This window comes from Squalius cephalus (genome assembly GCF_949319135.1).
Source record: "Squalius cephalus genome assembly, chromosome: 24".
In the NCBI taxonomy this organism is placed as follows: Eukaryota; Metazoa; Chordata; class Actinopteri; order Cypriniformes; family Leuciscidae; genus Squalius; species Squalius cephalus.
In genome coordinates, this window is record NC_137145.1 from 3602717 (window position 1) to 3620039 (window position 17323).

A 17323-nucleotide genomic window follows, 5' to 3' on the forward strand; every position below is an offset into this window, starting at 1 on the left:
TTTTTGTCGACATTTAGAAAAAAAGTTTTGTGCAATGGAAGTTTTGTGCAATCTGTAATGGAAACGCGCCTATTGTTCACTTTGTTAGTAAGATCCTGCTGCTATAATTAAGAGTAAAAAGCTTCTGGCAGCAATATAAGATGAGTCAGTCTACACTGCAAAGCAAGCAACACGACGAGAAGCTATCTATGCGTCTACCAAGTAAATCGTCTTTGTTGATTGTAATAGCAGAGTTCTAGCAATTGCTTGCTGTGTGCACATGATGTTAGTGGATGAGATAAGTGATAAGAAAGAATTCGTAGTTTTAGGGTTCATTTTATTGAGATTTCTATACATATAAGACCTTCAGTTCTGGGATTGGTGGAAGGAGTGTCCATGTTTCTCTTTGTTGTACTGGATCCAACCTTCATCAGAAGATTGTTGCTCACTTCTTAAAAAATTGGATGGGGGCGGGGATCTTGATATCCTGGCCCTTCTCCAGCTTCTTCTCACACTCGATAAGGTAGTTGACACCATCGACGACCAGCTGCACCAGTTCCACCTGGTAAAGAAAAGCAGAGTTACACCAGAATCTTGTGCATGTAAATCTCCATGTTAACCCACTGGCTTGAATGACCTACCTCGGATTTGCCCAGGCGGTCAAGGTTTGAGATGTCGAAAGTATCGCCAACCGCAGCTGTGTCCACACCTCCAGTGCCACGCTTCTGAAGCCTCAAGTTATCCAGGATCTTGCCAAAACGAGCGTCCTACAGGCAATTTTTTTAATTAGACAGGTTTCCGACATTCAATACTCCTTTCCCAAAGCTTTCACTATAAGATAAAGCTAATTACTGTTACCTTGCTGAGCTTTGGCAAGCGGACGTGTACTCCAGCCCTGAGGCCAGTGCCTAGGTTGGATGGGCAAGTCAGTATGTAACCAAGACGTTCATTCCACATGAACTCCCAGCCTCGCTCCTGAATCAGTTGTTCCACCTGTTCAACAGAGAAGCAGCCAACGGATGAAAGACATTAACTTTACAGGACAATTTTACAGATGAGACTATCAAATATACAGCTCTAGATATGTTCTTGAGCAGTCAGCTTGGTTAATGGACAAGCATGAAGGTGGTGTGGTTTTACCTGTTTGAGTCCTCTGCAGAACCTCTCAAACACCCTTTTCATGTTGCCACCCTTCTCCATGGAGATGACACGGGTGTGGTCTTCCTCATTGATCCATATTAAGAAGGTCTTCTCATTGTTATGCCTTGCAAATGATTGGATGTTTAAGAGACAAGAAGGAGCTTGCTCAAAACCAAAATGTCATTTAGGAACCATATATTGCACATGGGTGATTTTTACTGTACTGTCAGTGTCAGTCATGCCAGTAAGTCATTCATGCTTTATGAAGTCAAGAGCATTTTGCAATAGTGTTCCATGACATGCATTTAATCTTACACAGAATTTAAGCTTTGGTTTATCTGAAGACAGTTCTTTACTTGCAGGCAAAAGTGAGAATTATATACAGTATACTATATATCTTATCTGACTTATCTTGTTAGCTACACAAATGATGATCAAGTCATGCTAAGAACTTCGTAAAGCCATACCAGATGCCTCTTGCATCTGGCCAGTCACGGGCCATAAAGGCACACGTCAACAAGGGGGACACAGGTTTGTCAAACAGAAAGTGGTCCTACAGAAGGATGAAAGGTAGACAAATGTAGGTGGAACTGGAGGAGTAGAGCAGAATAAGGGGAAAATGCAACCTATAAAAAACTTGGAAGAGTGGGGATTGTTAGGGCTGTGCTACCATGGCTTCTTCTCTCTCACTCTAGCCTTACCAGATCCCACGAGCATCTGGCCAATCCCTGGCCATCCCAGATGCAGTGAGCAAAGGAGACACTGGCTTGTCAAAGAGAAAATGCTCCTAAGCCATGCCAGCATGAAAGAAAGAGTTCAGCATCATGATGTGTTGAAGCAACTCCATTAAACCCAATCACATTATCAACCAACTCGGTCGGAACCAAAAAAAACCATGACAGAAAGAACTTTATGGAAGCAACTCACATCAATAAGTCTCTGCTGTTCAGCATCACTCATTTCAGTCAGGCTGTAGTAACGTCCAGAGAGGTCTCCTTTTAAGCCAGCCAAGGCCTGGACAGTCACTCTTTCCACTTCACGTCGCTCAGAGCGGCTGCAGGCAGGGGGAAGGCTGAGGCCACGGATGCTGCGGCCTGTGCGCACACGGGAGGACAGGACGTAGTGTTCGTCGAATACGCCTGAATGGATCTGCAAGATAAACAACAAGGAAGAAAATAGAATCAAATGGAACTCTGAGAAACTCATTTTACATGATGAGATAAAAACAGATGTGCACCTTGGAGGCATCCAGGTCAGTGGGATGCTTCATAGTCTTTGGGTCATAGCCATTGTGTCTATCCTTGATTACAGGATCAAAGATTTCAGCAAACACCTGCAACAGAGAAGTCAAGGGAGTTGTCTCTCCTAATTAGTTTGCAAGACATTAAAGGAACACGCCGACTTTTTGGGACTTTAGCTTATTCACCATATCCCCCAGAGTTAGATAAGTCCATACATACCCTTTGCATCTCCATGCGTGCCGTAACTCTGTCTGACGCACCCACCGCTAGCCTAGCTTAGCACAAAGACTGGAGGTAAACGGCTCCAGCTAGCATACTGCTCCCAATAAGTGACAAAATAACGCCAACAATTTACTATTTACAAGTTGTGATTTGTATAGTCACAGAGTGTACAAATAACAAGGTCACATGAGACACAGCCATCTTCTAACCGTATACATACTGGGAACTATATTCTCAGAAGGCAAAGCACTGCTACTTCTGCGGAGTGATTTACTCCAACTCTGAGCGAACTCTCTGCTCCTCATAAGCTAAAGTCCCAAAAAGTCGGTGTGTTCTTTTAAGACAGGAGAGGCAAAATCAGATCTTGTAGAAAAGACCAGTTTTTACAATAATGAATTTGACTTGGCCATGCTTGTTTATGTTGTTTAGTAGTGGTTTGGTGCTGGTCTAGATAGCAGACCAACATTCACCAGCAAAACTTAAGAAGCCAGCATCCCAAATACAATGCATGCTGTTGACCAGCAGGTCTTTTCAGCAAGGGTTGAACAAAACTTTCTTGAGAAGAGAAGTTGGATATTTTATGCATTTAGGTATTTTGAATGTATTGCTGTACCTCATAGCTCTCCTCGTCACCAGCAACCATACCGACTGTCTTGATGAAGGGATGACCGGGGTTGTCCACACCAGTCTGAATGCACTGGTCAAGAGTCCAGTTGTTTGGGGTAATCCTGTCCCTCAGCTTGGCATAGATGGCAGGGGTCAGTGCACCGGACATACAGTTGTTGTGTTTGCGAAGGTCAGGGAAGTCAGCACTGTTGAGCAACACAATGTCACATCTTGAGTCATGTTTTGTCTTTAATCCTCTGGAAAAAGTGACTGAGAGGAAGATTATGTCCAAGTTGTTGGAAGCCATGGCATTCTTGTAGAAATTAGGAGTTTGTTGTGAAGCAATCTTGTTAATTATATTGTATTTAATTTGCGGGCATCAGGGAGCCGCTATCACATGTACTCTGTGAATAGGGAGTGGCAGTATTTACCACACATTTGACAAGATTAGATATTTGTCAGTGGCGCTCAGGATCTGCAAATCATTTGCCATCATCTGCCTCTCAGTCATTTCTCTTTACTCTCTTCATGTGGGAAGTGAAATCTGATGTACTTTAACAGGCTGCCGCAGCAAGCCTAACCATGTCCCTTTAGGGGCTCCGTAGAATGCGTTCAATTCATTTTCCGTGCCTTTCCCGAATACGAATTTAGGCTTCAGGCACACCCCTAGTCATTGGCCCTGGCTCAAACGGCACACTTGATGATAATTCAGTCATATCACGAGACTACACTAGTGTAGACTTTATAGTGGGATTACTACCCGAAAGTATATCCAGGATTATGTCAGTGTGGACTTAGAGGATCGCAAAGTCTGAGAGTGGCATTTGGGGCAGATGGACTTCTTGTGAACTGGGCCTAAATCCAAAACCTACAGCCCTCATACGCCAGAGAAAGAAGTGTGCAGCCATCTTTAGAATTTTATGTTTGAACCTCCGTTTTTGTGGTAGCCCTTTATACTTCTATGGCATCGCCGTCGAAGAGTAATTAGCTGGTGAAGGGATTATCGTAGAGTTAACGAAAGTTATCATATGAGCATTGTTATGTTTGAAGAGGATGACATAAAAGATGTCAGTGGACCGGGAAAATTTTAAAATGAACGGTTCATTCATAAATCCTTAAGTTCTTACCTTTATACTGTGGAAATACAAATCGGAAGACAGAACACAAAAAGGGAGCGGTACTACATAAGGCCTATAGGACTGTGACAAGAGACTGACTAATCAGAAACAGTTAATGTAGTTTCTCAGTTGAAGGTTAAGGTATGAATCAGGGTGTTGGATCAACCTAAAAGACCAACAGTAGGTTCCTTCGAGAAACTTCAGTTTGGTCTGCTGATCTGATTTGATCTTTGGCATCTATTAGCGTGGAAGAGTGTGATGTGTGGAAAAGGACATAAGCTACTTAAGTGTCATGTTCCCACCCATTTACCTTTCACTTAGTTAACGTTTGGCACTTCATCACACAGTACATCATGACCTCTACGCCTGATCATATTTTTTTCCATCACAGAACAGGTGCAAGTTAACTCTGATGGAATAGAAACGTACCCTTTCTGGACGCATTTGATGGATGTTAAAAACATATTAGCTTCTCATGCATTTTATTCAGACATGATTAGCAATGTGTTAAGTGACAATTCAAGCAAGGAAGAGTCTAGATATTTATTATACAATGACTTGCTATATTTCATGCGGTATTATCAATGGGATATAATTGAATTGACCACTCCTAGTGCTTACCTGGGAGGGTATAGTTTCCTCCTCTGTTCTGCCGAGATGGCAGCACTGTCAGTCAATAGATAACCGGTTGCCACCGCACCGGCTCCAATGCTCGCCATGAGCAAGCCACGGCTTGACATCATCTTGGCGAATGAGCTTGCCATCTTCACACCGTTTCTTGTTAAAAAGTTCAGACGGGTCAGCACTGGAAGAACAAAGTAGCAAGGTTTTCAGAATGATCATAGCAATGAATACTTCATTTCAGACTAATGTTGTGTTAGTTAACAGATGGTGCCCTAAGGTGAAACGTTTCACCTGATTTAGAATGGCAGCTTACTTGTTTGTGACTGGTTACCTTAAGAGACTCCCTGAACATGCTTACATCTATTTAGCATAGGTGGTTGCATTGGTTACATCTTAAATCTCAAAGACTCGTCCATTACTAAAGGACAGTTATGGAGAAATTTGTATAATGTTCCCGAGAAATTTTTTAAATACAGGGCATAGTTTAGTAGTCAAGCCAAATATGATTTTGTCATATTTTGTAAAAGAGAACCAAGCCACACTAAAGACAGTCCATCAAAATATTAAGAGCATTGGTCAATCTATATAGGTTTATCTATCAAAGGGAGATTCTTAAACTATAACATTTGGTGACAGACTTGACATATCCAATCCCCGTTGACAATACTGGGAAAGTGAAAGTGTTATTAATAGACTAGCAGACTACATGAAGTGTTTGGAACGAAGCCCCAACTGGCATCGGTCTATCCTGAGGCCTCGTGCTCAGCCGTGACATTCTGAACCGGTCACACAAGTGTTCACAAGACCAGACGAGAATCTGGCAGCCTGAGCTCAGATCTACATAAAACAGCAAAAACTCGGTGATACTTCTGAACAGGTGGCCCATCAGCACTCCACCATGCTTTAAAGTCTATCTCTTGGCGGAGTTGTGGGGGATTATTAGGCTTTTAACTCAAGGATTAGTCTATAATGTTTGGAGAACACCATTAAATAATAATCTAGCTGTTAGGGTTTGATAGCTATAGCTGTGTTATGGAATAATCTAGTTGTCTGATAAACCTGGCATTGTACTTTACAAATATTGTTGGCAAATTGCTTTTGTAAATCACTTTGGATAAAAGCATCTGCTAAATGCATACAAGTAAGATGATAGAACTACTGTATAATGTCCTTAAAGAAGGCACAGTGATTCCACTAAATGCTTCTTGTTGAAAAAGTAACTTGTGCCATATGGGTATCTGCAATGTATTTTACAGTCAAGTTTTAAAATGAATCAAAACATTGATTAAATATACACTGCAGTACAGTAAATCTCCAAGCAAAAAATCTAAATCAATGAAAACTATTTCTTACCAGTCAACAGAATTCCTTATTCTCAAACTTAGATTTAGTTCTCTCTGGGGGTTTTTTATGATTAAGTAGTAGAAGAGTTTTTTTTACCTGTAGAGTGTCCTCTGTTACAGTAGGCTGTGTCAGAAAGCACACAGTCTGTGGGTGAAGCTGGCGCTCCTCCCAGGATATGGGATTAGAAGCCGACCTGATGGCCAATCCTCTTCCACGTAATTGCCAGGTCATAACCCATGTCTGGCGTCCGGCTTGTCCTTGAGACCTGCCGCCATGGTCCAGCATTTTGCACTGTACGCAACCTCTTAAATAGAACCACTATCAGCTCTTTAAAACTTCTTAGTCTTACCTGGAAAAAGTGGACTTCTACAATACTTATTTGAAATCACTATCACAACTTGTAGATGTGCAAGACAGACAGAATTATAGATAGACAGATTGATATATCTAATTGATCTTTTGAATGCATAATAGAAAACAAGCATACAGAAGATAAGACAAAAAAAGTTTTATTTCATAATTTACAGTTACATCATGGATAGGTGTACATTTATGTTGGTAATTGAAAAAAAGACATGTATGTGAATTCATATATGAAAAGAGGTAAAGACACTCCTTCAGGAAGTGTGCATGAGTCAAAAACATTGTTTAAATAAAAACGACAACGCAGGCAGTATAAAGTTCTCAATAATGACTGTTTTCCAGGTAGAAGTTCAAATAAATGCATATATAACCAATTAAATAGACAGGGCACTGTACATATTCTGCTGAACCTATTATTGATTAGCTTGTTCGGGTGTGTTTGATTAGGTTTGAGCAGAACTCTGCAGGAAAGTGGACCTCGAGGGCCAGAGTTAAGAACCCCTGTGGTAGGGGGCGCTATTTCACATCTTCTGAAATAGTATCCAAAAACAAGCAAAGAAGAAGCAGAAACAAGAGATGTTTCACACATGTTAGCTAACGTGATCATCAAACATTCAACAGCATGTAAATCAAAACTGAATATCATTATCAAATGACATGTCGAACCCATGAAGAGGAAACGACTGTGAAGCTTTGTGGGTGTTTATGGACTTGATCTACTCCATCTGCGGACGAAGTCTTTGACAAAAATGGGATTTTCTCAGCTTTTTGTTCAAAATGTTGCTTTTTTATTAAACTTACCTAGCCTAGAAATCTAGACGCACCCTAGCGGCAGCAAGTTTTATTTTGCAGCCATGGTCGTCTAGCAACTCTCCGTTGGCTTGCGAGCTGGAAAAACCAAACTCTAGTCAGGCCAATCACATTGTGTATAGAGTCGGTGGGCGGGGTTAACATAATGACGGCAGAGTTGCGACGGTTCCCTGCTACTTGAAAACAAAGAAGAGCTGCTGCTGCTGGCGAACAGCGGTCTTTCGAAACGGCTTTAGCCGCGACTCTGGAAGACTTGGAGTTAAGCTTTTCTTTGAGAAAAGAACAAAGAACGGCACTTGAGTCATTCTTAAAAAAGGAAGATGTGTTCGGAGTTTTGCCGACCGGACACGGCAAAAGTTTAATCTATCAACTAGCTCCGCTGTTGGGAAAATGCTCTAGTTGGTTGTAGCGCTATCCTATTGCGTTCTGAGGGAATTTGAAAGACAACCGTTTATCCCACCCCTGGGCGGCCATGAACATTTTGTGAAAATGATCAAAAATCTTAACTTAAACGTTGTTTAACTCTTTCCTCGCCAGCGTTTTTGAAAAAAGTTGCCAGCCTCCACCAGCATTTTTGATCACCTTCACAAAATTTTCATGGCCCCCAGAATATATTGTATGAATATTTGAATATGCAATATATCATATGATCAGCCTCTGCTCTGTGCCTATTTTATTGTAGCTTCATGCTTTCTTTTTTTATCAACACTTGAAGGTGGGTAAGTTTCATTAAAAAAGCAACATTTGGAGCAAAAAGCTGAGAAAATCACTTTTTTGTCCATGAATCCAGATAGGATTAAAACAATGATCAAAACAAAGATGGAGTTGATCGAGTCCATCAACACCACCAAGGCTTCACAGTCCTATATCTCGTCCTGGGTCGACATTTCATTTAGTAACGTGAGCAGTTTTGATTTTTATGCTGTTTAATGTTGCAGATCGCATTATTTTACATATGGATCTGCTTACATATTATATCGCTTGTTTCTGTTTCTGCTTCTTCTTCGCCTGTGGTTTGATCAGGAGATTCTCTACTCTTTCAGAAGATGTGTAATAGCGCCCCCTACCATATAACAGTGAAAACTCGGAAAAATTCCGTCAATGGCGGGGAAAGAGTTAAAAAAACGCTGGTGGGAAAGAGTTAAGAGTAGAACATACGTAACAAATGCTTTGAACAATAGAAACTGCTATTGTTTATCCATAAGTTAAAGAAAACATTTTAAAATATAATGAAAATTAATTTTGTATTTTTGAAAATTATATTAAATACAGATTCATGCAAACACATGCCAAAAATATCAAATATTTCTACAAACAAGAACATGCTAAAAGAGCAAATGCAGCCTCATGCTGTGTAAACAAATGACACCTAACATTAACAAATGACAGATTTATGTCAGAAATAACAGTAACTGATTGTTTGAGCTTTGACGTTTCATGTTTGTCATACATACGGGCGGATTTTAATGGAGGAGTGATTAAGAAACTTGCTTGTCAAAATAGTACCAGCGAACAATAAATCTCACTCTTGTGATGCCATTTATTGATATCTGAACAGACATTTCTACACATACAAAAATGATTCTCATTATACTATACTAAAGATCTGACATTTAAAATGTTACTGATATTTTGCCATTCAGGTAAAAACATTTCAAGAGATTATCAAATTGATATTAAAATGTATCATGCTAGAAATATGCACTACGGAATATCATAACTGTACATAATATTTAAAAAAAGGCACATTTATACCTGAGTTTACAGCAAAAAAAAAAATTTCACAATACGAAATTCTATGCAAAGAAGTAAATAAATTGATAGATTGTCGTTTCTATAATAGACAGACTTTAGTTCAGATGGAAGTATAGATTCCCACAGAAGCTTCTTACTTGATATCCGCGTCTGGTGTAAACATTATCGTCACGTTTAGTTGGCAGGAGGGATTCTTGGCTCAATCTTCAGAGATAGTTCATAAAGTGTGTCCTCATCCATAACTAGAGTCTTATCAAGGAGGAACTGTGTTACCTGAGAGGAGAACAGTCAATCACAACACGATTCCACACTTGCTTCAGCAACCAGACTGAAGCTCACTTCCCTTTCATGGTTTCAAAAAACCTGTTATACACAATCTACCTCATGCCTTCTGTCGTCTGACTGATAGTTTAGACTTCTTTAGCAAGCCTTTTAGTATAATTGTATAAAAAATAACAGCTTGTGGGTTTTTGCTGTGAAATCTTTACTGATTTTTATTAAGTAAACAAACGAATAACAATATTGTTAGCAATATTTCAAGATGAAGACTTAAGTAACTTAGGTTTACTTGATTCTACATGCATCTTTATTTTTAGAAAAATCATGTTAAAATGTGAGCATCAAACATGATCATCAGGCTTTTGAGGAAGGTTTACGTATTTGTTCATCTCTCAATCATCATTGTATTGCATTGCATTATAAATTATCATAAAACTAAGCATTTAAATATCATATTACTAAGATGTATTAATGGCAGATATAGAGAGACGACTGATATTAATATTAACTGATATTAATTGCATTTTATGTAAGTAGTCTATACTGTAATAAAGAATTTCATCTAACTTTCTGGCCATAAAATATCAACATCTGCACTAAATGGCATGTTTTTGCTAAGTTTGGGCCTCTGAATAAAATTTAGCTGCTTTCCCTCCATATTTTCACTATATCATTCTATATATGCTATAAAAGCCTGATGCATACAATATGGATCTAAACAAAAAACATGCATGCAAACTATTTTTTGTCTAAACAGTTCAATTTCAGAAAACATTCTGACTTCTTTCATAAGTCAGGCAGTACAGGGTTAAAAGTGTGCATGAGCACTTGACCTAAAGCAGTTCTGTATCTACAGCTTCCATGAGGTCTCTCTACACGTCATGACCGTACCTTGGTTTGCAGGTCTATCCTGTAGGGCGCCTGCTGAAACTGTCGGATCTCTCGAATTATGTGTGAGATCTGTGAAGGACAACAAAAGCACAGCTCTTTACTGATGACTGATGACCACAAAATGTGAACTGTTGTCTTCCAAAATCCTGACAGAATTTACCATCCTCATTTTAGAGAAGTTGACTAGCCCCTCCTCGGTGAAGTTGGGCGTTCCTTCCTCGATAAACGCCAGATCGGTCAGGTACATGCCCAGATAGGGCACACACGGAGGGTTACAGCTGTGGATTAAATACCACACCATACATTTGACAGTGTATGTGTTTATATTCAGTGTAAAACTAACATACACAAACTCACTTTTTCAGAGTTTCCCTCAGGTTCTTAAACCTCCCTTCAGATGAAACTATCTTCTGCAGCCTGTCCATAAGAGCTTTGGTCTGACAATAAACAAAATCCATGCATGGTTAAAATGCACACAAAAAACACTAATACTGTTTGTCTAATGCTTATCATCCTATGGAATCTCTGAGGCTTTCTCAACCCACCTGTTTGCAGACCTTGACCCATGTTTTCTTTAACCTGTAGATGGCGCTGCGGTTCAGAGCGGACGTGATCTCCAAGACGCCGTTGTAGTTGTTGAGACAGCGGCATATATCAGCCACAGCCAGCCACTTCTCAATAGAGTTGGCTCTGGAGCTCACGTCGCATTGAGCCATGATCTGAGACGCCACCAGATTACTCATCTATAGAAAAAAAGTATCATTCAGTTATACTGACTTGCTCTGACACACATCACATGAAGGAAAATGGCATAATCCTTGTGCATCCTAAAGGACTTTTTGTCTTTTTCAGTTTTTTTTGGATCATTTTGCCTTTGTTAATGCCAACATTTTTATTGGAATTTGGCTATTTTACCTTCATTTCCTTTACTATATCTATTTTACACTAGGCAGACAAAATAGTTACACTTTGAACATTAAAGGCAGTCTTTGTTAATGGGCTTTTGTTCTGTTGGCGAGGTTTCAAAATTACTATTTTTACTATTTTTTTCAAAAGCTGGAGCTATTTTCTCAGGCTTGGCCTATAAAGCAAATACTAGCTTTCTCCTGTTTTCTGCTTCTGCGTATTATAAAGCCAATTGGATAAATTATGCAGCTATAATTGTGTGGGTGTGTGGATGTATAATTGTGTGTGTGTGTGTGTGTGTGTGTGTGCGAGTAATATTTGGTACTGAAGAATCTTACTGAAAGCACATTTTTTTAGATAACCTCAAATTTGGAACTTTTTTTGATTTATTTTCTTGCATTTTTTGAGGTCAACATGTTTTATAAAATATATATTTTATATAAAATAATGTTCATAAATAATTTTCCTAAACTAAAACCTCTATTACTCTTTTCTTTTTTTTAAATTCAACTATAACCTGTCAAAAGTCTTTAAAATGAGACCAAAAATCTGGCAGTTTTTTGACACTAATTTTTGTTCTCTAAGGACCTCTGAGAAACTTTTTAAATTGACACACAAGGGTTAAATGCATGCAATTGCTGTTTAATGTTGTCTTTTTTAGTCTTAAAAATGTGTATATCTTTGTATATCTACACAAGGATTTCCCAAATGGGGGTTTGTGAGTTGATGAAAAGCTAATAATTAATTATACTGAATGTAAAATTAAAATAAATAAACGGGGCTACACGATAATCGCAATTTATCACTTAGTGTGATTCTCAAATCAAAGCCTGCAATTTAATTAACTGTATAATTGGATACAGTTGTACTGAAAAATTAAAAATAATATTTAATAATTCACTCTAAAACATGCAGCAGACTTCATTATTATAACTACCAAATATTTTTTTATTTTACAGTACAACTGTAATTTACAACAGTAATATATTTATCTTTATCTTTATTTTTATAGTTAAAACATACATCTAATAATAATTATTATTATCATCTGTGAGCATGCAAATGTGCCATTAAATTATTGAAATATCTTCAAATATCTGGTACTTCAAGTAAATATTTTACATCTAAGACGTTTGGCTGACAAAAAAGTTTGGGAACCCCTGATGTACATATTATCTTTACCATATTTATTCTAAAAGCTTCTGCTTAAATTACTAAAAATAGATTTGTAGACAAATCTGCGCAAACACATTCTGTCATTATTATTTTCAAATCTGAGGATGTGTGTCTGATCTTTTGATGTTTATGGATTATAATTTTTTTCCCACATCATTGAAGTGCTGACTGGTCTTCATAATGTACGGAGTCCGTTCACTTTTGTCCGTTTTCATCCAGCCTTGACCAAGAAACTCCCTAAAAAACACATCCAACATCTTTATCAAACACTACTATAGAGTAAATCACCAACAATTTATGAATCAAACACTCTAGAGTATTAATTGATGCTCTGATGGAATCCTCACTCGTATGGAATGTTCCGGAACACGATATGGTCCAGTAGAGTAATCTGTTCCGCCAGTTCCATCGCCGACAGCGACTCAAAGCATTCGACCCTCGGACACTCGGACTAGAAAACACACGCAAAATGACACTGGGAAATACATCTATACACACTTCAGTGCAGTGACACTAACCATTTGGACGATATCCTCAATCTTCAACTGTGAATCATCTTGCTCTTCTTGAGAAAGTGCACTGGGGAAAGAGTAAAGAATTATTTATATTCATTTCATTATTTATGCTTGCTCCCCATAAAACACATATTTTATCATTTAAATCCACAAAATAGCATACCAAGCCTTGTCTTCCACCTACACTACCATTCAATATACTTTATACTTATAATAATACTTTTATTCAGCCAGGATCCATTAAATTGATCAAAAGTGATTTATAATGTTACAAAAGATTTCTATTAATGTTGTTCTTTTGAACTATGTATAAATCCTGGGGAAAAAGCATCACGGTTTCTGCAAAAATATGAAGCAGCAAAACTGTTTTCAACACTAATGATAATCAGAAATTATTCTTAAGCAGTAAATCAGCATATTAGTATGATTTCTGAACGATCATGTGACACTGAAAATTCAACTTTGATCACACGGATAAATAACATTTTAAAATATACTCACATAAACAGTTTTTTTTGTTGTTTTTTTAAAATAATATTTCACTGTTTGAAAATATTTTTTTCTTGTGTCTTGTCTTGGTGAGCAGAATCTTCTTTCAAAAATCGTACCGACTTTTAAACACTAGGGTACACGCTTCAACTAAGATAAGGTGAATAGTTGATTCAGTATTTTTGGTGAATTATCCCACCCATCTGTCATTGAGCCATCAAACTCTCTCTCAGATTTGTAAGGGTTCCTCAATGAAGCCTCACCTCAGTATGTTCGCTGCAGCCTTCCTCTCCTGTGGCAGAAGATCTGGATCTCGCAGAACCTCCTCCAGCAGAGCGACCACCGCCGTCGTCAGTTCTGCGCTCATCTCAAAGTCCTGCAAACACAGACAAACAGACACATGGAGCTGCAACGACCAGGCTTGTGTGATGTAGTGGCCGTTCTGGCTAGCGTTTAGTGCCTCATGAGTCTTGAGAGTCATTGCTGAGCCCTTTTCAAAGTTAGGTTGCTCCAGGATGTTCCTGTACTTTATGGCCATAAAACCTGAACACAGTGTGTAAATGCGAACCAACCCAACCGTTATTGATGCATTGGGTTTTACAAATTTAACACAAAAAATAGTGTTTGTGTGCATGCTTCTAATATGATGACTTGCTGCTCAAGAAACATTTCTGATTATTATCAGTGTTAAAAACGGTTGTGCTGCTTACATTTTTTGTAGAAACTATGATAATTTTTTTTCAGGATTCTTTGATGAATAGAAAGCATTTATTTGAAATAGAATCTTTTGTAACATTACAAATGTCAACTGTCACATTTGATCAACTTTATATGAAAGCTTGTTTCCGCCACTGAATAAAAAAGAAAAAAGTAATCGTGACTTTTATCTCACAATTCAGATTTTTGATCTCTCGCAATTATAAAATCGCAGTTATAAAGTCAGAATTGCAAGATATAAACTCATAATTGTTAGTTTTCTCGCAATTAAGAGTTTATATCACGCAATTATGAGAAGAACGGGATGTACTATGGAAGTAAAATAATGTCAAATGTTTTTGAAACAAAAAGCCTGTTGAATTGCACTACTTGAAAAAAAATAGGCATTGCATTAACCATGCTTGCATTTTAATGCATTGTATTTTTAGGGCTTGCATTTTTATAGGCTGAAATTCAACATGGTTTAATATTTAAGCTGTGAATATTTCAATTAAAAACATTTCAAACACATTTCCATTATTAAAAATTCAATAATCCATATTCACCTTTCATATTTCACTTCCAAAATATTCAAACTGTTTAAAAATACAACCTATAACCTGCAAGCATGGTTAATGCAATGCCTTTTTTTTTTCAAGTAGTGCAATTCAACAGGCTTTTTGTTTCAAAAACATTTGACATTATTTTACTTCCATAATGTACGTGATTTTAACTCGTAATTGCGAGAAAAAAGTCACAATTTCGAGATATGAACTCACAATTGAAAGAAAAAAAATTCTGAATTGTGAGACAAATTATTTTTTAAATTTGTTTAATTCCGTGGCGGAAACAAGCTTTCCATAATATTATGCATTTTTGTTGAATAAAAGTATTAATATCAAAAAAAAAAAAAAAAAAACCTTACTGACCCCAAACTATTTAACAGGAGTGTATTTAAATATAGGAAAAAAATTCAGTTTTCAAATTTCAAGTGAATTTGAGTAAATATCCAAGACAGTATTATTTGAATAGTGCTTTTCACAATATATAATATTTCAAAGGCAAAGCAGCTTGAAAAAGAATCACCTCTTTAGTTTGTAAAGTACGTGATTGAGTTTATCGGCGTTACATTAGATATCAGCATCAGTCAATCAAATACTCACTATTCATATATCACTGCTTGTCACTATTCATCAGTCACTGCTTCCTCAAACATCTGTGAGCCTGAAGTATAGACATACTACAGTAAATAAACACCAGCTTCCTTCAAATGCCACGCACGCTAAAGGATGCAATAGATTAGACTGGACGCATGTTCCTGACATGTTCACAGCGCGGGGCCCTCGGGGGTCCGCTGACATTTCAGCGCAGTCACTCCTGCACACGATGAAGGACTGAAGAGCGAAGCAGGTCTGAGACCTGTCCTGATAGAGTCACATGCTCAACGCTGATCATAGACATCATATAATCATGCACAGGTACAATAGCAATGCAAATCTACTGTTTTGAGTTGAATGACATTTTCTTTACTTTAAAAAAAGAGGGTTTGTGAGTTGATGAAAAGTTAAAAATTAATTATATTGAATGTAAAATTTAAATAAATAAACGGGGCTCAATGATATTTGCAATATAATTATCAAATCAATGCAATTTAAATAACTGTATAGTCTGATGCGCTGCAAGTTTCAGAGTGATTATTTAATTAAATATAAATAAATAAAAATACTTTCTCTGAAAAATACCAGTTCAGAGACATGAAAGTGCTCTTTTAATTCTTTTAAATAAATAATATAAAATTGCATACATTATTATTGAACTGACTAAAGTATTTAAAGGGTGAAGGTCACATGCATTTTAACATTAGACGTAAATTTGATGTTGCATCTACTTGTTTTATATAGAATTGTTCTATCCTGTGTTTAATCCAATGACATCAGAAGTAACTGTAATTAAATTACAGGAAAATTGGAAAGGGAGTAATCCCTTACTTTACTTTTTCAAGGGTAAAGTAATTAAATTACGGTAAATAATTACTTAGTAATGCATTACACCCAACATGCGAATGTCATTATTGAAATATTAACATAAAATCTCAGAGGTTGGTTCATGTAAATATTTTACGTCTAAGGTTAAACCCATTGCTTTATTACAATAAACAATTTTAACTGCACTTTATTTTACAGTACGTGTACTTACAGTGTTCTTGTCTAAGAAAATACTGGGTAATATAAGGTAACTGCATGGGTTAAGGTTAGGTTCAGGGTTAGTATAACCCAGTTATTATAATTACTGTAATAAGTACATAGTGTGTACATGTAGAACAGGACTGTAAAATAAAGTGCTTCCACAATTTTGCTACTATGTTGGTTAATTTGTAATACAAAACATTTGTCTTAATGTACTGTGATTTATCAACAGGGGAGAGTATCTGCTTTAGATCTCTACCCTGTTCACCTGTAGCGTCCTCCTAGTCGTGTCTCTATTATGAATGATAAATGGCTCATGGAACTGAAACTGGCAGGCTGGAAATGATCACACAAACCTGCGAGTGTTTGGAAACCCAGTGGCGCAGAACGTTGAGCACTCTGTTGGTGGCGGCCCTGCGGATGAGGAACTCTTTATCGTACGCTTTCTCTGGGTTGGTGAATCCTGAATGAGAGACGGCAGGAGAAGTGTGTGAGCGTGAGGAGAGGGAACTGGGAGATCAGCTTCAGCGAGGCTAACCCTGTGGGCTGCTGTGTCCAGCGGCGGCGGTGGCGATGGCGAAGGCGGACGCGGGGGACACGGCACAGCGGGGGATCTCGGGACACTGACCTATGAGGACACAACGGGAGACAACACTGTTAAACAGGAAAACTCCAGTCTTTTTTCCCCAATCCATGCAGATCATTCGTGAACCTGGACCACAAAAACAGTCACATGTGTCAATTTTCTGAAATTGAGATTTATACATCATCTGAAAGCTGAATAAATAGCTTTTCATTGATGTATGGTTAGTTATGATAGGACAATATTTGGCCGAGATATAACTATTGAACATCTGGAATCTGAGGATGCAAAAAAATCTAAACATTGAGAAAATCTCCTTTAAAGTTGTTCATTTATGTTGGCGATTGTGCTGCATTCACTCACAAAAATACATGTTTTATATATTTACGGTAGGAAATTT

At 37.7% G+C, this 17323-nt stretch overlaps 2 protein-coding genes across 3 annotated transcripts in view; both read right to left on the bottom strand.

Moving 5' to 3' along the window:
* Positions 1 to 295: 295 nt before the first annotated feature.
* On the bottom strand, positions 296 to 6823 carry ckmt2a (creatine kinase, mitochondrial 2a (sarcomeric)). Its single transcript, XM_079861189.1, has 10 exons — positions 6371 to 6823; positions 4928 to 5111; positions 3196 to 3394; positions 2357 to 2452; positions 2047 to 2268; positions 1587 to 1672; positions 1120 to 1243; positions 838 to 972; positions 621 to 746; positions 296 to 541 (listed from the first exon to the last, which is right to left on the bottom strand). The coding sequence occupies exons 2-10, from the start codon at positions 5068 to 5070 to the stop codon at positions 425 to 427; spliced, it is 1248 nt and encodes a 415-aa protein (XP_079717315.1). The 5' UTR covers positions 5071 to 5111; positions 6371 to 6823; the 3' UTR covers positions 296 to 424.
* The window catches only part of rasgrf2a (Ras protein-specific guanine nucleotide-releasing factor 2a), a 38826-nt gene continuing 28272 nt past the window's right edge, over positions 6770 to 17323 (bottom strand). For both annotated transcript variants that reach the window (XM_079861187.1, XM_079861188.1), the window contains 11 exons: positions 16879 to 16968; positions 16697 to 16803; positions 13722 to 13834; positions 12973 to 13033; positions 12802 to 12905; positions 12607 to 12691; positions 10918 to 11115; positions 10730 to 10809; positions 10533 to 10650; positions 10373 to 10441; positions 6770 to 9475 (listed from right to left, as the gene is read on the bottom strand). In XM_079861187.1, the coding sequence (XP_079717313.1) occupies positions 9377 to 9475; positions 10373 to 10441; positions 10533 to 10650; positions 10730 to 10809; positions 10918 to 11115; positions 12607 to 12691; positions 12802 to 12905; positions 12973 to 13033; positions 13722 to 13834; positions 16697 to 16803; positions 16879 to 16968 (1124 nt within the window). In that variant the 3' untranslated portion in view covers positions 6770 to 9376. The remainder of the gene's footprint in view (positions 9476 to 10372; positions 10442 to 10532; positions 10651 to 10729; positions 10810 to 10917; positions 11116 to 12606; positions 12692 to 12801; positions 12906 to 12972; positions 13034 to 13721; positions 13835 to 16696; positions 16804 to 16878; positions 16969 to 17323) is intronic.